We start from the raw sequence: 21,153 nt of genomic DNA on the forward strand, positions 1-21,153 counted from the left end.
GATTGGTACCCGATTTTAAGGTCCTCGGTCAACCGGTGACCTCTGAGGTCAGGTCAAGTGCCCAAAGGTACGGTTCAGTTTTTGGTGAATAACTTCGCAAAAAATGGCCGCAGAGCCGCGATTTTGGCAGCATCGTGTTCGCCTCGCTCAGGCGCGTCGAATGATATACTTATTGTTCGGGTCAGGTCAACATGGGGTGTTGACCTCAGGTCAAGGTCAGGTCAGCACCCTAAGGTCACGAAGCTGGTCGAAAGGGGTCATGTCGCATATCATTCGATTCGGCAGGTCTTCCTGAGTCCATTGGTGGCTTTCCCGACTCGCTATCTCAATTTGATCAAGAGTTATTGACGAAAAACTAATATGACCTTGATGACGTCATAAATGACGTCACGCAAGGTCAACATTGCAAAAGTGACGCATCTTACCTTGCAAGGAGTGCATCAAATCACGATTCTGTGTGCTTGAGATAGTTGGAGATCGTTCCCGGCGCCAGAATAGCAGTTTGAATTTTCCCCATTGACTTATAATGGTGAGGTCACTAAAATGACCTGACCTCATATGACCTTTAGGAAAAATCCGAGATAACAAGTTGTGAGACTCATAATGGATACTAGATCCTGCAAGTTTCATTTCCCTGTGACATCTCCTCTGGCAGTGAGGGCGTTGCGAAGTTGCGACATCTGAAGACCGTGCAGAGGTTCACTTATGACGTCATAGGTCAGTGACCTGACCTGACCCAAAAATGTGGTTGGTGTCAAAAGATGCGGCTTGGATCAAAGGTCAGGTATGCCAAGGTTCAGCTCTCTATCGCCAGCGTGTTCGGAGCTATCGCGAAAAAAAAAACCTATGGGGGGTGGGCGGCACCCGCCCCCCCCCCCCCTCGGCCGGCGAGGGATAAGATATGTGTTGTTTTTACGACTGCAAAATGTAGTTTTAATGACTAATGCTATGGATGGTGACATTGATGTTGGCTCTCCGAACACCTTGTGTTGGTTATGGACTGTTTTTCATGACACATGTATTGTGCAGTGTTGTGAAGCTCTGTAAATACTATATAAACACCCGTCCCCATCCCCATCTTTCGATGACCGGACACAAGGCCAGATGTCGGTGTGATAATGGGAATCTGTGTAACGAACCGTTACATCGAAGCCATTGAACATGTGGGCTACTGGAAGCCATGTACATAATATCAGAACGAAATACGAGTAACCTATACAAGAGCGATGAGACACCGGGCTCCACCAATAGCGCTGCTCCGAACCACCGCGTCCAACACAGGAAGGGTGACGGCCACTGCAGCCGCAGAGCTGGCCAGGAAGGACGTCAGATAGGCGGGCTGGTACCGCCGTCTACCTTATAGCCGCCGGCAGGGTGGTGCGGTTGGCCTGGCGCCGGTCAGAGAAGGGGGGGGGGGGGGCGGTGACATCATGCCAGTCTGGAAAAAAACTGCGCAAAATAGAGCTGACGCGACTTGACAGGGTAAGGCCACAGGAGAATAACAGCTCATGGCCCATTGTCATGTTCGTATAATTTGGGAAGGTGAAAGAGCTCTGAGTATGGCAATCGTAGCATACACCTTGCTGGTTGAAAGGGTATTTTGGCAACGCTCTTGTATTTCCTTCCGAAGTTTGACCTTTGATGACCTTTAGTGACCTAAGGGTCAGCAGTGACGTCACCCCGGCCGCCAGCTGACTGTGGCTGTAGCGGTCCTCGCCTCTCTGACCATTGCCTCAGACTACCAGAGGGTTCATAGAGAGAACGGAACTGAGTGTAACAACAGACTCTCCTAGTTTGGATTTGTGAGACTGTCTAGCACCGTCACGAAACAGCCATTCTCGAAATATTATCGTGCTATTGTCTTATACGTCACACACACTGGTTTGGACGTGCCAACCGGAGGTGCCGGCGGCAACTTTATCGGTGACGTCACGCTCCATTCCCACCAGACACGAGGTTCACCCAGCCACGGGCTGTGGATCACTGACCCACAGAACACCCGGGGCCGGCCCGCCACGGGCTGTGGATCACTGACACAAAGAACACCCGGCCCGCCACGTGCTGTGGATCACTGACCCACAGAACACCCGGCCAGCCACGAGTTGTGTATCACTGACCCACAGAACACCCGGCCAGCCACAGGCTGTGGATCACTGACCCACAGAACACCCGGCCAGCCACGGGCTGTGGGTGGATCACTGACCCACAAAACTCCCGGCCTGCCACGGGCTGTGGATCACTGACCCACAGAACACCCGGCCAGCCACGAGTTGTGTATCACTGACCCACAGAACACCCGGCAAGCCACGGGCTGTGGATCACTGACCCACAGAACACCCGGCCAGCCACGGGCTGTGGATCACTGACCCACAGACCACCCGGCCCGCCACGGGCTGTGGATCACTGACCCACAGACCACCCGGCCCGCCACGGGCTGTGGATCACTGACCCACAGCACACCTGACCCGCCACGGGCTGTGGATCACTGACCCACAGAACACCCGGACTCCGCAGCGTTTTGTACAGCACCGTGAGTGAATGGGACAGAGATCACTGAATGACGTCACCACGGGTGACATCCAGCTCAAAATACCTCCTAGTTGAGGATAGCCAGTGTCAGAGCTGTCCGAACAGTCCAGTTCTGACATTTGTACTTTTATTTACAGCATCACACTGAGCAGGGAGATCCCCCTTTCGGATTTCCACATATAGCTCATGTAAAATAGCAGGAAGGTGACAAAACTTTGAGTGACATCGTGGTCATCGATTCTACAACTTCTCGAACTGAAAATCGAATGACCCTGATAGCAATAACCATTGGGCAATCACATCTCTCGAGACCATGTCAGGCCAGAATGGCGATTGGACGTAACAGCATGCACAATATCTGCATATACGTGAAAAATTGTCCTGTATGTGCGTACGACAACGGAAGGATCAATGCTACGTTTAAACTTCTCGGAGAAGAAGTCAAAATTGTGATTTCCTTAGGGCTATGGGCATCAAGCCATTTTTTTCGTGAAACATAGCGATTATTTCCGGGGCTCGGGCTGTGCCCTTATCACGTGAACATCATTCTGGTCCATACTTCAAAACTGGTGTCGTCGTTAGCACTTAGCAGTATGACAACGGATGTAACGGAAGATCGACGGATGCGGTGTAAGGGAACCGGTGTTTGGGTGTCAATTAACACCTTACCGTACACCCTAGGCCAGGGCCTAGACCCAGTCGAACCTAGGTACAGTCGGAGATTTGAACGCTGTTTATAAACGACATGTCCTAAATCCGAGAAATATTACGTTATTAGACCTCTCAGTACTAGTGACAACACAAGGACACGTGGATTTACATCAAACTATACCTCCAACAAAAGCGCTGCCACCGACTTCACCACTGCATCGCGTCAGTCGCTGTCACTGGACGGACTCGGCCACAGAGCGTTCCCTCTTATCTGTGTTCCTGTCGGGGTCGGTATATATCTACAGCGACGTCGGCCGGCCTCAGTCAGTCCGGGAGAGTCAGAGCAGCCGGCAGCCATGTCACGAGCTGACTTGTTCGGTGTGGGGAAGGCGGAGCGGAAGAGGAGGTTGGAACGGTGCTTTGACTGGAGAGTGAGGAAACTAGCGGACAAGTATGGATCGTGTGCACAACTCATCCCCGACACACTGCTGTTGACAAATGACATTCGGAGCAACCACTCCACCAGGTTGCAGGCCTACTGTACCGAGGCTGAGGTAAGCCACACTGTCACCGGGCTGGTAGATTATCCACTCATGGCAGCCCTGCAGGATATCAGTGACGCCTCCGCCGCCCGGTGTCGGTACTGCCAGCCCAACCAGCCACTCAGAGTGGCCTCCATCAATCCATCAGGCAGCAGTGCCGAGGGGCTGACGGACGGGATAGTCGGCCGAGGGGGAACGTCTGATTTTGATCTGATGTTCGAGTTCGCCGGACCATTCCACTGGGCGGCGCCCGGAAAGAGAGAGGAGACGGCCGTTATTACTCCACAGTCTGCACCACAGGTGTGGGCTCGACCGACCAAAAACCCTGGCTTTGTGACGCTGCACTGGGTCAAAACGACTAAATGCTGTCATGATAAGCCGCTGGAGGCACTGCCGGCCGACTCCATCCGTCGGCAAATGGTGGAATTATGTCGGACTATGAGAGGCGGCAAAATCAGCACTGCCGGACCAGCTGTCAACATCAAGAGATCAGATGATGTTACAGACGGTGGCATTGACTTTGTGCCGTGCATTCTTATGCGCGGATGGTGGCCGGCTGAAGACCAGGTCGACGACTATCACCTGGAGGTGGACTTCCCGCCAGCGGCGGCGAGGGCCGACATCCGACGATTTGGAGTACACCTTGTGCCGACCGGCCGGCCCGGCAGCGACACCGTGTTTATCGAGTTTCGGATTTCCTATTCACGGGCGGAGGTGATCACGGTTCGATACCTAGCTCCAGTCATACGAGCAGCTATTGTGGCAGTAAAAGCCATGAAAAATACTTTTAAAAAGAACGAGGCCATGAGCGACGATGTACCGCTGAAGTCATACTTTATAAAAACGGCCGGGCTGTGGCTGGCTCAAATCACGCCAGCTTCAATGTGGAAAGGCGTCACCGACGGTGTCAACAAAATACTTGACTGGCTGGAGGACAAATTGAACGCCGGGAAAATGCCGTGTTTTTTCGATCATAACATCGATGTGGCAGCTGAACTCAGCACCGTAGAACGGCGGGCTATCATTGACGCAGTACGGCTGATGAGGGAGCATGTCGCGCTTCTCCTGATGGCAAGCTGTGTGGATCAGTGGAACGTGGATATGCTGCTGGAGGGCGGGCTAGAGTCCCTAACGGAGCGCCATCTAGAGTCCCAGCTGCGGCTCCTACTCGGAAGGACGCTCGTACGACAGGCAGTACTTGACGGTGTCGGTTACCGCCACACAGCCCCGTGCTGGGAGTGGTGGTGGAAACAGACCATCCCTCCGCTGGTCCACACGGCACCACTTCTACTACAGTGGTGGCATTACCCCGAATCAGGAGCATTCCGACAGCAATGTTATCTGTTCATGGCATGGGTGGTGGTCGACTCGGCAGACCTGCTTGACGGGACGCCGATGACGTCACCGTTCAATGACATCGTCACGCTGGACGTGGCCCCCCTGATGCAACTCCTCACCAGATCTGACCTGGAGTATCTGCTGGGTGACCCGGACAAGGTGGCCACCTGGTGTAGCCAGCAGCTGCGGGGGCCGCTGGAGGAACGGCCGGCCGGACTGACCGCCGAGCTGGACACGCCGCGGGGCCGTGCCGAGCTGCTGCTGCGGCCCGAGCTGCTACTGCAGGCTGTCCGAGTGAACGCTCCGGGTAAAATGGCCTGGTGGCGGGATATAGACCGGGCAGAGGAGAACAGTTGGATGAAAAACTACCGACCAATGCGTACATACCAGGAGACTCGGGAGAAGTTGGAGCAGCACATCAACACTAACCTGCATGAGTGGCTTCATGACGATCTACCAGAGATGGACGCCGCGACTGTGGACGCCACGGCCGGCCTCTGGCGCCGCCGGCTGCAGCAGCTGCTGTCCGGTGACCGGCTGCGGACGATGTACAACGCTATCACCGGCTGGTGGCCGGACCGGTGGGAGATGACGTCGCACTACCTGGCGGTGCACGAGGCCGACTCAGAGGGTAAGACGATAGTGACGCCACCCAATGCTAAATTCCGTCGTTTCATTTGCGTCCAGCGTCATTCAAGAAGTGGTGGAGAAATACCTAACTAGTGCAATGGATGAAAATCGACATGCGTCCAATCTTCCCGAGACCAGATCCTGTCTATTCATTCTACCATTGATTTTTGGTTGTTTAGTGCTAAGCAGTTCGTCTGTTGAACGCCCATCCAGCTGATATTAGTCGTTTTCACGACGGCCATCTGGTACACATTTGGTGCACATATGGTGCAGATTAGGTGCAGATCTGGTCAAATCATGTTTAGTGTGTCTCTAAGCAGCTATCAGCTAGAGTTTCACTAATTGCTTATATGCCTGCCTTGTCATATTATCAGAGAGCATCACCGATTAAAGCACTGAAATAAATTGCTAAAATGAAGATTTTTGCAGTAAAAGAGATTAGGTGCATATTTGATCAAATCTGAATCAGGTGCATTTACCGGATAGCCCGTCGTGAAAACGGCTACTGTCTACCCAATTGGTATGTTTCAGGGTCGGAGCAGGATGACAACGACGGTCATGCCGGTGGCGAGGAGCGGCGCAGCACAGACGAGGACCAGACATCAAGGGGTCTGCCCAGCCCTCAGCGAGAGAAATGGCAGCAACTGGAGCGACATCACCAGCAGCTGTGGCAGCAGCTGGAGCGGCGGGGTCACGGGGAAAGGAGGAGTCTCAACCAGCAGCATGATGAGGAGCGCCGGCGTCTGGAGCGGATTCATGACAGAAAGTGGCGGAGCATGGAAATGCTGCACCATGGCGAGCTGAAATGTCTCCATCAGGAGCACAACAGTGACACCAGACGCGTGGAGATGCAGTATCAGGGACAGGCGGAGCCGGAGAGATGTCAAGAGCATCTGGAGCTGCTGGACCGGATGAACCGCAGGCAGTGCGCGGTACTGGAGCGACAGCACCAAATAGAGTGGGAAGACCTGGAGCAGAAGGTCCAAACGCAGTGGAACAAACTGAAACAGAAACACCTCAGGGAGTCACAAGAGCTGGAGGAGAGATACCCGAACATGCAGTCCGGGGAGGAGCTGGATCAGCTGATGGAGGAGTGCAGCAGGAGGCGTCGGCAGCTGCGGAAGGAGCTGGAGAAGGAGCTGGAGAAGGAGCTGGAGAAGGAGCTGGAGAAGGAGAAGGAGAAGGAGAAGGAAAGCAGGAAGGTGAAGAGGAACCTGAAAGTGGAGAAGGAGGAGGATAAGTCAGTTGAGCGTGGTAAGCTTTACTGTTAAATAACATTGCTTGTCAACAATTTTGCAGCTAAATCATGTGCGCAGTCACGTGCTTTACATATCCTATGTTGATTTTATATCCGGAAACTATTTGAAAATAAATAGAAGCACCCTACAACCTTTTCATTCAGGATCTTTGTAAGTCTTGTCCTTCTTATTTCAGACAAGCAAAAGCGACAACAACAACGACGACAACAACAGCAACAACAAGAACAAGAACTAGAACAACAAAAACAAGAACAACAACGACGACGACGACGACGACGTCAACAACAAGAACAACATGAACCAGAACCACGACAGCAGGAGCGGCAGCCGAGCCGGCGCTGTCAACACCTGCGGAACCTGATAGAGGTGACGCGAAGACACCGCCAGCAGCTCATCCAGCTCCAGGAGCGGCACAACCAGGAGCTGGAAGAGCAGAGGAGACGTCACCGGCAGGAGCGGCAGGATCTGGAGCGGCGCCTCAGCCGCCGGCGGCACCGCCAGGAGCGGCGCCACCCACAGTGACCGGCGTGAGGTGATTTCTTAATTGATTTTTTTGTAGTGTTCCACGTTTTCATTATGTACATTGTAACGAGAAAATACTGTTAATAAATATGTACTAGTAAATATGTGTATTGTATTTTTCATGTTGTTTCGGTTGTCTAAGGCCAGCCTCATATTTGCTTATACAAGCCTGCTCTGTTTGTGTTTCAGGATATCAGCGGAGTCACGGTGACAAACTCAGGGAGGCGCCACTACGGAGAACATGTCGAGAGCGAGATATTTGTAGCACCAGACATGGTGGAAATATGTCGGTAGTGTAGGTGCTGAGATTGATAAAACGAGACCAGTTGCATTTTCATTAATGCTTATAAGGTCAGTGCTCATGTGATGGCGATGTTAGTAATGCGTATAGCGTTTGTATAGTCATGGTTGATACAAGTTATGTGTTGTTTTTACGACTGCAAGATGTAGTTTTAATGACTAATGCTATACATTGATGGTGACATTGATGTTGGCTCTCCGAACACCTGATGTTGTTTATGGGCTGTTTTTTCATGACACATGTATTGTGCATTGTTGTGAAGCTCTGTAAATACTATATAAACAGCCGTGCCCATCCCCATCTTTCGATGACCGGACACAAGGCCAGCTGTCGGTGTGGTGATGGGAATCTGTGTAACGAACCGTTACATCGAAGCAATTGAATATGTGGGCTACTGGAAGCAATGTACATAATATCAGAACGAAATACGAGTAACCTATACAAAAGCGACGACCCACACCGGACTCCACCGATAGCGCTGCTCCGAACCACCGCGTCCAACACAGGAAGGGTGACGGCCACTGCAGCCGCAGCTGGCCAGGAAGGACGTCAGATAGGAGGGATGGCACCGCCGTATACCTTATAGCCGCAGGCAGGATGGTGCGGTTGGCGTGATGTCGGTCCGGGGGGGGGGGGGCGGTGACATCATCCAATCTGGAAAACACTGTGCAAAATAGAGCTGACGCGACTTGCCCGGTTGAGGTCACATGATCATGACAGCCTGTTGCTTCATGGTCAGGTTAGTGAAATTTGAGAAGGTGAAACAGATCTACGGTACATGTACATACACATTACACATTGCTAGTTGCAAATGCAATTGTCAAAACTATTCCATGTGTTTGAACGGTTTGATTTTCGATGACCTTCAGTGACCTAAGGGTCAGCAGTGACGTCACCCCGGCCGCCAGTCCACCGTGGCTGCAGCGGTCCTCGCCTCCATGACCATTGCCTCAGACATACGAGAGGATTGATAAAGTTTGTGCCGAGTGTCCCAATAGGTACAGCCCACCGCTAAAGTAATGTAGGGTTTTACCAATCTCAACGGTTGGCTTTGACTGGCGATTGTTTAACCCTATTCCTGGCGGGGGGGGGGCTCAGGAGCCCCCCCCTGAGGTTTTTTGGTTATTTCTCCCAAACGCGTTGAGCTAGGAAGCTCAAATTTTCTGACTTTTCCTAAAAGGCTTCTACGCAACATGTCTGAAAATTTTGAGTTGATCTGACCTCAGGTCAGGTCACCAGAGGCGGTTTGGTGACCCTACCTCAGAAAAGTTTGCAATCACGCCATAGCTAGAGTTTTTGACCGATCAATTTCTTCTCTTCAGGCTTTAGTTAGGGTACCAGTATGTGCAATTTGCATATCTCGGAATTTTGATATCGGTGACCTAAGGTCAGGTCAGTTTCGCGACCTCCCCATTATAAGTCAATGGGGGAAAAATCAACTCCCTGTTTTTGCCACTAAAACGGGTCGGAATGGCCCCATATACCATACATGACTTCATATACGATCAACCTTCACTACATTGAGGTCTGTTTTGCTGTTGGGCAGCTGTGAGGTCATGTGACGTCATCAAAGGTCACCACAGGTTTTTGGCCAATAACTCCGTACAGGAACAAGATACAGACGCGTGGATGGTTTCATTGTGTTCAGCTCGTCAAGACGCATCGAATGATATACATGATGACCTCGAGGTCACGTGACCTGAGGTCAACCTTTGACCTTGACCTTTTTAGGTAAACATATATATCATTCGATGCGGATTGACGAGAGGATCACGATGATGCCCTTAGTTTGTTCCTATCTTGACTAATTCGAAAGTTATTTGAGAAAAACTCTCTCCATATCTAGCGCCGCCATTTTGAGTTTTTCGACCCCTGTGACGTCATCTTTGACCTGACCTGAAAATGCCCTTTTAAAAATTGTAGACCTTGTCCATGCGTATCCGATGCCGTTTACTGCTTGTCGCTATCTTGCTTCGTTCTCGAGATCTCAGGGGGGGCCGAATCGCCCCCCCCCCGCCAGTTTCTTGTCCCGGCGGAGCCCGCCAGGAATAGGGTTAACCCGCGTCCCACTGGGGTCTGTGTATAACACGCCCTACTGGGGGGAGGGGGTTACTGTCTGGGTAGCCTGGGTACCAGCCTGGGTACTCACGCGATCTAACTACTCGGCGAACACATCCAGCCGAGCGGGACCACCCGGCGCACACAGCTAGCCGGGAAACCCACGAAAACTTACCACTCAGCGAACACATCCAGCCGAGCGGGACCACTTGGCGCACACAGCAAGCCGGAAAACCCACGAAAACTTACCACTCAGTGAACACATCCAGCCGAGCGGGACCACCCGGCGCACACAGCTAGCCGGGAAACCCACGAAAACTTACCACTCAGCGAACACATCCAGCCGAGCGGGACCACCCGGCGCTCACAGCAAGCCGGGAAACCCACGAAAACTTACCACTCAGCGAACACATCCAGCCGAGCGGGACCATCCGGCGCACACAGCAAGCCGGGAAACCCACGAAATCTAACCACTCGGCGAACACATCCAGCCGAGCGGGACCACCCGGCGCACACAGCCAGCCTGGGTACTCACGAGGTCTAACTATTCGGCGAACACATCCAGCCGAGCGGGATCACCCGGCGCACACAGCTAGCCGGGAAACCCACGAAAACTTACCACTCAGCGAACACATCCAGTCGAGCGGGACCACCCGGCGCACACAGCAAGCCGGGAAACCCACGAAATCTAACCACTCGGCGAACACATCCAGCCGAGCGAGACCACCCGGCGAACACATCCAGCCGGGAGACCCACGAGAACTAACCACTCAGCGAACACATCCAGCCGAGCGGGACCACCCGGCGCACACAGCTAGCCGGGAAACCCACGAAATCTAACCACTCGGCGAACACATCCAGCCGAGCGGGACCACCCGGCGCACACAGCAAGCCGGGAAACCCACGAAATCTAACCACTCAGCGAACACATCCAGCCGAGCGGGACCACCCGGCGCACACAGCCAGCCTGGGTACTCACGAGATCTAACTACTCGGCGAACACATCCAGCCGAGCGGGATCACCCGGCGCACACAGCTAGCCGGGAGACCCACGAGAAATAACCACTCAGCGAACACATCCAGCCGAGCGGGACCACCTGGCGCACACAGCAAGCCGGGAAACCCACGAAATCTAACCACTCGGCGAACACATCCAGCCGAGCGGGACCACCCGGCGAACATAGCTAGCCGGGATACCATGTCGATCTACTCGGCTCACCTAGCCAGCCGATCGCGATCCTACCCCGGCGAACGCACCCAGCCGAGGGCCACTATGTTTCTCTCTCTCTCTCTCTCTCTCTCTCTCTCTCTCTCTCTCTCTCTCTCTCTCTCTCTCTCTCTCTCTCTCTCTCTCGGCACTTAAAATACGATCAACTCGGCACACATAGCCAGCTGAGCTCGCTCTACCCCGGCGCACTCTGCCAGCCAGAGTGCGTATCATCGCTGCACATGTCATGTCAGCCGAGCCGATTTGTTATGTTCCTGATGCCTAGAGTCTCGTATGTGCCTTGCGGCTTTCCTGTTAACATATACATACATACGTACACTCACTTGCCAAGTGCGTCTCTGCACAATGGTCTGGGTTCGTTCACGGCATATTCCATTCGTTTGACTCTTGAGCGGGTCAACCATGCAGGTCCCTTATCACTAGTCTCGCTAGCACGCTAGCCTGACTTACCGGCCATGTATGTTCTCTTGTGCTCCCTCTGCTGAGCACCAGCTACTTTGTCGTGCCACAAACCTGTCTCCCGTCCTCGCCCACTGCTCGCTCATATCACACAGTCATTCGCTCGATTTCCACCCTCTCGACTGTCCGTTGCCTCCGAGACCACGACCATTTTCCACAGCCTGTCGCTTGGTTTCCACCCTTCTGCACTGTCCGCCGCCTCTGAGCTCGCGTCCTAACTCCGAAACTACTGGACCGATCGTCAAAATTCAAACGGCGTCTGATAGCCCCGGAAAAACTGTCTTGCGAAACCTAATTTCATTGACCTCGAGGTCACCGATGACGTCACAGGTCAGGTCAAAGTAAAAATTATTAGCACTTTGGCCTGTTCACATTTTGGGCTCTGGCCGCCGTCTTACAAGTCAGGTCAGGCTCATTTTTGGTTTCCACACTCGTCAACAGATGCTCTAGATACCTTGAGGGTACCAAACTTGTACTTTGATTTTCAGGTCAGGGTCAGGTCATCACAGGTCACGAAAATATTATATCATGCGTCGGTCACGTGATGCATGTTTTATGGTCCATTTAGGCCATGGATTTCGAATTTGATGTCGTCTGTGTCATTCGAAGTCATTTTGAGTCGAATTTAGCTTCGGTCAGGTCACTTTCAGGTCAAAAAAGGTCAAATTTTGAAGTTAAAATTTTTCAACAAAAAAGGTGTCTATTGGATGCAGTTTGAGCTCAGGAACACGATGGTACCATTTATATTGGTGTACGGTGTCAAATACGTACTGAAAAAATGATTTGAAAAATTAATAATTGTGATTTTTTTGCAATAATGCGTATAACTTGGCCATTTTTGAAGATATTTAGCTAAAACTTGCTAGAGTTAGTCATTATCATGCGTTCTGTCACATATATTCCGTTTTTTTTTCGAAAAGTCAAAAACTTTTTGAAAAAATATAAAAATATAAATTTTGAATAATTTTATATAAAATTTTCGAAATTTTCGAAATTTTGAAAATCCGAGATAGCAGTTTGATAGCGCGGTCAATTCTGAGTCCTTTCATGCAAAGAAATGGGATCTAGCTTAAAAACTGAGCTCTTGGGAGCGATTGCCGTGGTTCAATGTTTTGCGTCGAAATCGGACGAACATGACGTCTTTCTGACGTCATTTCCGGCCGGTCTATGGTAGCTACGAAGTTCAAATTTTGACACAAGGTGTCAAATTGATGCAGCCGAAGGTACTGAAAGTTTGGCGTCGATCCGTCAAGCGGTTTGGAAGTTATTGCAGAAAAACGGGAGGGGGGGCTATAAATAGCCCCCCCCCCCCAGTGGGGCGCGGGTTAATGCGGAGTGATCGAAAAGAAGATGTTAATAGCTAAAGTTCCAGCTGCAAGGGTGACGATACATATAAGCTACATTCAAAGTTTCATTGTAGTCTGGCTAATCGTTCCTAAGCTTCAGAAGCAGAACATACCCATGACTGAAACTCCACATTACTTCTGCTGTGGTCTGTACTATTGAGCGCAGAATCCGCGCTCATACCGGGACCGAAGCGTGGCAGGCCTGGGGTATCAGAGAGTGTACCGATTAGTGTGATGCGGAACCATATCCCATCTAGTCGGCTGCTGATCTCCCACGTACTAGTGACAACTCAGATCTCTCAGTACTACAACTTAGACCTCTCAGTACTAGTGACAACACAAGGACATGTGGATTTTCATCAAACTACAGGGTGTCTCAAAAGTTCGTTCACACATTTCCCATGCCCAAAAAGCATATAAGAACCGGCCAAAAATCTAAGGTTTTGGTGTCTGTGTGCACACTAGACAAATATGCATGCTTTGACAGCTGATTCGGAAGGTCAAACTATTTGCTGTATCTCCAAAAATATTTGTCCATACCGATTTTCGTCGCTCCGTCAGCTGACGGAGGCTGATAAAAGGTTACCAGCTTTCAATCTCTTGTAGGGGAATCCCCTGCAGTTTCTGCGTCGGATTTAGGTTTGACGAGCTCCCCGGCAACATCCGCTTGTCCCTGAAAGCCGACAGCTTGCATCGACACCATCCGTGAGTATTTTGTAGGTCTTCTCTGGCGCTAACTCCTTCATGAATGACTTGCGCCGACCTCCCAAGCACCATTTTCCTTTTCAAAACAACCCCATCCCTGAACAAATGGGAAGTGCCAGGGGCAAATTTTTCGCAGCATATCGTAGAAAAATGTGTCGGCCATCTGTTTCTTTGACACGTTGTGCAAATTTTGCAAATCCCAAACGCTCTTCATTCCCCATGACAAGATCTTCACTGGGTTGCGGAGTGTTTTCCTCAGGAGAGGTTCTGCTTTGTAAACGGCCAAAACCTGTCCATCGTGCGGTTTTGTCGGGATTTTGTGTCTAAAAGAAAGCTATTCGCTCCAGATCTGCCTCTTGAAACTTCGTAAGATAAAAATTTACATCAATTGACACTTTTGGAGGGTCAGTTGTCCTTGGCATTGACGATTTTCGTGTTATTTCCCACCAAAATTTAGCGTTATAGATATAATAAATAATTTGAAATGATACTTTGTCTTTATTTTACGATGACCTGCAATTTTTTAAACTGGGTAACCTCTGTCTGTGAGCTTCTTGTCAGTTTTCAATAGTTATGACTTCATTTTAAGCTGCTTTCCGGAGCACGAGTCTGCTGCCGTACGAGGGTCGTTCAAAACGCTGTTAGTCTCGCATGGTTTTGTCCTTCAAAAATTTTAGCCACCGTTTTGATTAGATGATCATCATGTTGTACTCATCCTCGCCGACAGTTTGCCAATGGGTCATTTCCGACTTACCATTCCCATTACTCCTGAAATAGAGAGTTTCTCAGCCGACCCGATTTTGCGACCTCCATTTTCATGCCTGACCCATGGTCAGACATGAACTCTTTTTGTGAGCTCATGAAGGGTCGAATGCGCTTGAAAACAATGAGACTGCTTGAGGAAGGTTGTTGCAAATAACCATGCAAAATGTCGACCGTTAATTAATTGTTGATTCAGAATTATTGACAAAAAAAGCATGGCTGGTACCTGTGAACGAACTTTTGAGACACCCTGTATATCCCCAACAAAAGCGCTGCCACCGACTTCACCACTGCATGGCGTCAGTCGCTGTCACTGGACGGACACGGGCACAGAGCGTTCCCTCTTATCTGTGTTCCTGTCGGGGTCGGTATATATCTACAGCGACGTCGGCCGGCCTCAGTCAGTCCGGGAGAGTCAGAGCAACCGGCAGCCATGTCACGAGCTGACTTGTTCGGTGTGGGGAAGGAGGAGCGGAAGAGGAGGTTGGAACGGTGCTTTGACTGGAGAGTAAGGAATCTGGTGCAGAAGTATGGATCGTGTGCACATCTCATCCCCGACACTCTGCTGCTGGCACACGACATTCGGAACAACCACTCCACCAGGTGGCAGGCCTACTGTACCGCGGCTGAGGTAAGCGACACTGTCACCGGGCTGGTAGATTATTCACTCATGACAGCCCTGCAGGATATCAGTGACGCTGCCTCCGCCCGTTGTCGGTACTGTCAGCCCGACCAGCCCCTCAGAATAGCCTCCATCAATAGATCAGGCAGCAGTGCAGAGGGGCTAACGGACGGGTTAGTGGGCGTTGGTGGAACGTCTGATTTTGATCTGATGTTCGAGTTGGACGGACCATTCCACTGGGCGGCCCCCGGAAAGAGAGAGGAGCCGGCCGTTATTACTCCACAGTCTGCACCGCAGCTGTGGGCTCGACCGACCAAAAACCCTGGATTTGTGACGCTGCACTGGGTCAAGACGACTAAATGCAGTCATGATAAGCCGCTGGAGGCCTTGCCGGCCGACTCCATCCGCCAGCTAATGATGGAATTATGTCGGATTATGAAGGGCGGCAAAATCAGTACCGCCGGACCAGCTGTCAACGTCAAGAGATCAAATGATATCTCAGACGGTGGCATCGACTACGTGCCGTGCGTTCTTGTGCGCGGGTGGTGGCCGGCTGAAGACCAGCTAGACGGCTGCCACCTGGAGGTGGACTTCCCGCCAGCGGCGGCGAGGGCTGACATCCGACGATTTGGAGTACACCTTGTGCCGACCGGCCGGCCCGGCAGCGACACCGAGTTTATCGAGTTTCGGATTTCCTTCTCACGGGCGGAGGTGATCACGGTTCGATACCTCGCTCCAGTCACACGAGCGGCTATTGTGGCTGTGAAAGCCATGAAAAATACATTGAAAAAGTACAAAGTGATGAGCGATGATGTACCAATTAAGTCATATTTCATAAAAACGGCAGGGCTGTGGCTGGCTCAAACCACGCCAGCTTTGATGTGGAAAGGCGTCACCGACGGTGTCAACAAAATACTTGACTGGCTGGAGGGCAAATTGAACGCCGGGAAAATTCCGTGTTTTTTCGATCATAACATCGATGTGGCAGCTGAACTCAGCACCGTAGAGCGGCGGGCTGTCATTGACGCAGTACGGCTGATGAGGGAGCATGTCACACGTCTCCTGTTGGCAAGCTGTGAGGTTCAGTGGGACGTGGATCTGCTGCTGGAGGGCGGGCTAGAGCAACTCACAGAGCGCCAGCTGAAGTCCCAGCTGCGGCTCCGTCTCGGAAGGACGCTCGTCCGACAGGCTGTGGTTGACGGTGTCCGTTTCCGCCACACAGCTCCGTGCTGGGAGTGCTGGTGGAACAATATCATCCCTCCGCTGGTCCGTACAGCCCCACTTCCACTACAGTGGTGGCATTACACCGAATCGGGAGCATACCTGCAGCAGTGTCTCATGTTCATGGCGTGGGTAGTGGTAGACTCAGCAGACCTGGCGGACGGGACGCCAATGACGTCACAGGTCAATGACATTGTCACGCTGGACGTGGCCCCCCTGATACAACTCCTCACCAGATCTGACCTCGTTTTCCTGCTGGGTGACCCTCGCAAGGTGGCCACCTGGTGTAGTCAGCAGCTGCAGCAGCCGCTGGAGGACCGGCCGGCCGGACTGACCGCCGTACTCGACACGCCGCGGGGCCGTGCCGAGCTGCTGCTGCGGCCCGAGCTGCTACTGCAGGCTGTGCGAGTTAACGTACCGGGTAAAATGGCCTGGTGGCGGGATATAGACCGGGCAGTAAAGAACAGTTGGATGAAAAACTACCGACCAATGCGTTCTTACCGGGAAACTCGGGAGAAGTTGGAGCAGCACATCAACGCTAATCTGCATGAGTGGCTCCTTGACAAACTACCAGAGATAGACGCCGCGTCTGTGGACGCCACGGCCGGCCTCTGGCGCCGCCGGCTGCAGCAGCTGCTGTCCGGTGACCGGCTGCGGACGATGTACAACGCTATCACCGGCTTGTGGCCAGATCGGTGGGAGATGACGTCGCACTACCTGGCGGTGCACGAGGCCGACTCAGAGGGTAAGACGATAGTGACGCCAACCAATGCTAAAATCCGTTGTTTCATTTGCATCCAAGTTCCAGTTTTATTCCAGAAACGACTGAGAAATACCTACATACTAGTGCAATTAATGACAATCGACATGCGTCCAATGTGTGATCTTCCCGAGACGAGATCCTGTTTATTCATACTGTCAATGAGTTGTAGTCGTTTAGCACTAAGCAGTTCGTCTGTTGAACGCCCATGCAGCTGATATTTTCTACCCAACTGATATGTTTCAGATTCGGAGCAGGATGACGACGACGGTCAGGCCGGTGGCGAGGAGCGGCGCAGCGCAGACAAGGACCAGACATCAGGGGGTCTGCCCAGCCCTCAGCGAGAGAAATGGCAGCAGCTGGAGCGACAGCACCAGCAGCTGTGGCAGCAGCTGGAGCGGCGGGGTCACGGGGAAAGGAGGAGTCTCAACCAGCAGCATGATGAGGAGCGCCGGCGTCTGGAGCGGATTCATGACAGAAAGTGGCGGAGCATGGAAATGCGGCACCATGACGAGCGGAAAACGCTCCATCAGCGGCACGAGAGTGTTACCAGGTGCGTGGAGCTGCAGTATGAGGGACAGGCGCAGCAAGAGAAACGTCAGAGGCAGTTGGAGCTGCTGGACCGGAGAAACCAAAGGAAGTTAGCAGTACTGGAGCGACAGCACCAAATAGAGTGGGGAGACCTGGAGCAGAAGGTCCAAACGCAGTGGAACAAACTGAAACAGAAACACCTCAGGGAGTCACAAGAGCTGGAGGAGAGATACCCGAACATGCAGTCCGGGGAGGAGCTGGATCAGCTCATGGAGGAGTGCAGCAGGAGGCGTCGGCAGCTGCGGAAGGAGCTGGAGAAGAAGCTGGAGAAGGAGCTGGAGAAGGAGAAGGAGAAGGAGAAGAAGAAGGAGCTGGAGAAGGAGAAGAAGGAGCTGGAGAAGAAGCTGGAGAAGGAGAAGGAGAAGGAGAGGGAGAAGGAACTGGAGAAGGAGAAGGAGAAGGAGAAGGTGCAGAAGAAGAACCTCAAAGTGAAGAAGGAGGAGGATAAGCCAGTTGAGGGTGGTAAGGTCTACTGTTAATAAAATTGCTTGTCAATAATTTTGCAGCTAAATCATGTGCGCAGTCACCTGATTTGCATATTTCATGTTGATTTTATAGCCGGAGACTACTTGAAAATGAATAGAAACACCCTACAACCCTTTTATTCAGTATTTTTGAAGTCTTGTTTTTTTCCTGATTTCAGACAAGCAAAAGCGACAACAACAACGACAACAACAGCAACAAGAACAAGAACAACAACAACAACAACAACAACAACAACAACAACAACAGCGACGACGACGACGTCAACAACAACAACATGAACCAGAACCACGACAGCAGGAGCGGCAGCCGAGCCGGCGCTGTCAACACCTGCGGAACCTGATAGAGGTGACGCGGAGACACCGCCAGCAGCTCATCCAGCTCCAGGAGCGGCACAACCAGGAGCTGGAGGAGCAGAGGAGACGTCACCGGCAGGAGTGGCAGGATCTGGAGCGGCGCCTCAGCCGCCGGCGGCACGGCCAGGAGCGGCGCCACCCACAGTGACCGGCGTGAGGTAATTTCTTTGTGGAAAATCGCTGTAGTGTTATACCTTTTCATAAGTCATACCTTATAATGTTAAATATTGTAAAAATATTATTAACCATCGCACGCGGCGTTTGACAGCTTCTATTGTGTAGGTGGGGGGGGGGGGTCGGCTGAACCCGCCACCCCCTCTTGCCGTTTGGCCCCTGATCGTGCTAGAGCTTCGCAGAAAAAAACGAGCGTGGTGCCCGTGACTAGAGGAAGCCGATGATACCCAATTTTTAGGTCCTAGGTCATCGTTTGACCTTACAAGTTAGGTCAACGACCCAAAAGTCGGGAAAATCGGAACCTGTTAGAAAGTCGTAAGGTGTGGCTGCTATGAGGTTTTCCAGGGTATTGTTCAAGAATATCTTGTTACTTTTGATCACAGATGGTGTCTAAGCATTTAGACCAGGTCGGGTCAGGTAAGGTCAGGTCAACCAGTAGGGGTCGTGACGGGTATTCGTTGTACGTGTCAACCGCCTCTGACAGCTTCGAAACATGTTTCGAAGGCACCAAAACTAATTCGTAAATATTCAAATGGTTTCTAAATTCGAATTCAGCTCCAAAAACTAGCCTAGAAACATGCAAAACTGGAAAAGTGAACCGAGGTCACCAAAGGTCAATGACCTGACCTGGCCTTCAGGTGACCTTGACATCCACCCTAATGCATGGGAACAACATCAAATCACATGTTTGAGCGTTTGAAACCATGACATGCTTACAAACGCGCGGCCAATGCGAGTCGACATACGCCGAATCACGATTCCGGCCAAACATGGCCTCGAAAAAGAGGTCACAGGTCAAAGGTCACTAGGGTCAGGATCATGACATTTTCAGAGTAGGTGTAAAACTGATCAATTCGAGGGTACTGAAAGCTTTGTTGCGATCGACCGCTTTTTGCGCGAGTTATTCGCGAAAGAAAACAGTGGGAGTCCATCCGACCCCCTCCCCCACGCATACGAGGGTTAACCCTAGCCCGTATTGGTGTTTTTCCAGCCGCGAACGTATAAGGGGGGGGGTCCGGTGGACCCCCCCTTGCCGTTTCGTCCCTGATCGAGCTAGAGCTTCGCGGAAAAAACGAGCGTGTTGCCCGTGACGAGAGGAAGGCGATGATTACCCAATTTTAAGGTCCTAGGTCATCGGTTGACCTTCCAGGTCAGGTCAATGACCCAAAAGTCGGGAAAATCGGGACCTGTTAGAAAGTCGTAAAGCGTGGCTGCTATGGGGTTTTTCGGGGGTGCTGATCACGAATATCATGTTAGTTTTGATCACAGATGATGTCTTCATGCATATAGGCCAGGTCGGGTCAGGTCAGGTCAGGTCAACCAGTAAGGGTATTCGTAGTAGGTGGCAACCGCCTCTGACAGCTTCGTAACATGTTACGAAGGTGCCAAAACTACTTCGTAAATGTTCATATGGTTGCTAAATTCGAATTCAGCTCCAAAAACTGGCCTAGAAACATGTAGAACTCGAAAAAGTGAACCGAGGTCATCAAAGTTCAATGACCTGACCTGACCTTCCGGTGACCCTGACACTCATCCTAATGCATGGGAGCAACATCATATCCTATGTTTGAACGCTTGAAACCACGAAAAGACTGCAAACGCGCGGCTAATGCGAGCCGACATACGCCGAATCGCGATTCCGGCCAAACATGGTCTCGAAAAGTAGGTCACAGGTCAAAGGTCATTAGGGTCAGGGTCATGAAAATTTTAGGGTATGTGTAAAATTGATTAACGCGAGGGTACTGAAAGTTTCGTCGCGATGGGCTGCTTTTTACGCGAGTTATTTGCGAAAAACCGAGGGGGGTCAGTTCGACCCCCCCTATACGGGCGAGGGTTAAGATTGCACTCTGTATTTTGCTTAGGTCTCCCAAGGCTCACATTTGCTGTATCCAAGCCTGTTCTGTTTGTGTTTCAGGACATCAGCGGAGTCGCGGACCATCCCGAGGAGGCGCCACTACGGAGAACAAGTCGAGGGACAGCAATTTGTAGTACAGTTATCAGACATGTTACAATTTGTGTCGCCTGTGTAGGTACTAAAATGGAAAAGAAATCATTCACATGTTTGACTGTTAAGACTTCAGTTCCACAAAATTCGAAAGCTAAACAAATGTGTTTATTAGGTCAGTGCTGACTGAGCTGGTGTAATTTTACATATTGAGATGCTAGGCTAGCAATGTATAGGTATAGCGTAGCCGTAGCGTGTGTACCATTGTATGTATGTATATGAGATATGACCCTTGTTTTCTACGATTGTCAAAATGTAGTCGAATTGAGTCATACAATGGATGGTGACTGAGAGGGGCTCAGCAAAAACCCTCTGTTATTTATAAGCTCGTTTTTACAACACATGTATTGTGCACTGTTGAGAAAGTTTTGTAAATATTATGACGTCAGCAACCGTTCCCATCCCCGTCTTTCGACGACCTAACACAAGGCCCGCTGTTACTGGGGTGATGCGAATCTGTGCCAGACAATTACATGGAAACCGTTGAATGTAGTGGCTACTGGAAGCAGTTTTAATGTATAAAATGTCACACAGAAACAAGACAACAGCGACGAGACACGGGGCCGGCCGGGCTCCACCGATAGCGCTGCTCCGAACCGCAGCGTCTAACA

General features: G+C 51.4%; 1 protein-coding gene across 3 annotated transcripts; it reads left to right on the forward strand.

Annotated features, from left to right (window-relative positions):
* Nucleotides 1-3,414: 3,414 nt before the first annotated feature.
* LOC122364630 lies at nt 3,415-21,076 on the forward strand. 3 transcript variants are annotated; one of them, XM_043335202.1, is made up of 4 exons: nt 3,415-5,691; nt 6,222-6,944; nt 7,125-7,481; nt 7,661-8,066. In XM_043335202.1, exons 1-3 carry the CDS (start codon nt 3,537-3,539, stop codon nt 7,469-7,471), a joined length of 3,225 nt encoding a protein of 1,074 aa, XP_043191137.1. In that variant the 5' UTR covers nt 3,415-3,536; the 3' UTR covers nt 7,472-7,481; nt 7,661-8,066. The 3 variants fall into 3 exon arrangements, with proteins under 3 accessions (XP_043191137.1, XP_043191134.1, XP_043191135.1); XM_043335199.1 differs by lacking the exons at nt 6,222-6,944; nt 7,125-7,481; nt 7,661-8,066 and adding exons at nt 17,180-17,986; nt 18,168-18,521; nt 20,453-21,076 and having other exon boundaries at nt 3,422-5,691; XM_043335200.1 differs by lacking the exons at nt 3,415-5,691; nt 6,222-6,944; nt 7,125-7,481; nt 7,661-8,066 and adding exons at nt 14,706-16,918; nt 17,180-17,986; nt 18,168-18,521; nt 20,453-21,076.
* Nucleotides 21,077-21,153: the final 77 nt, after the last annotated feature.

The sequence above is a fragment of the Amphibalanus amphitrite genome, unplaced genomic scaffold (assembly GCF_019059575.1).
Source record: "Amphibalanus amphitrite isolate SeventyFive unplaced genomic scaffold, NRLGWU_Aamphi_draft 000687F_arrow, whole genome shotgun sequence".
Classification (NCBI taxonomy): domain Eukaryota; kingdom Metazoa; phylum Arthropoda; class Thecostraca; order Balanomorpha; family Balanidae; genus Amphibalanus; species Amphibalanus amphitrite.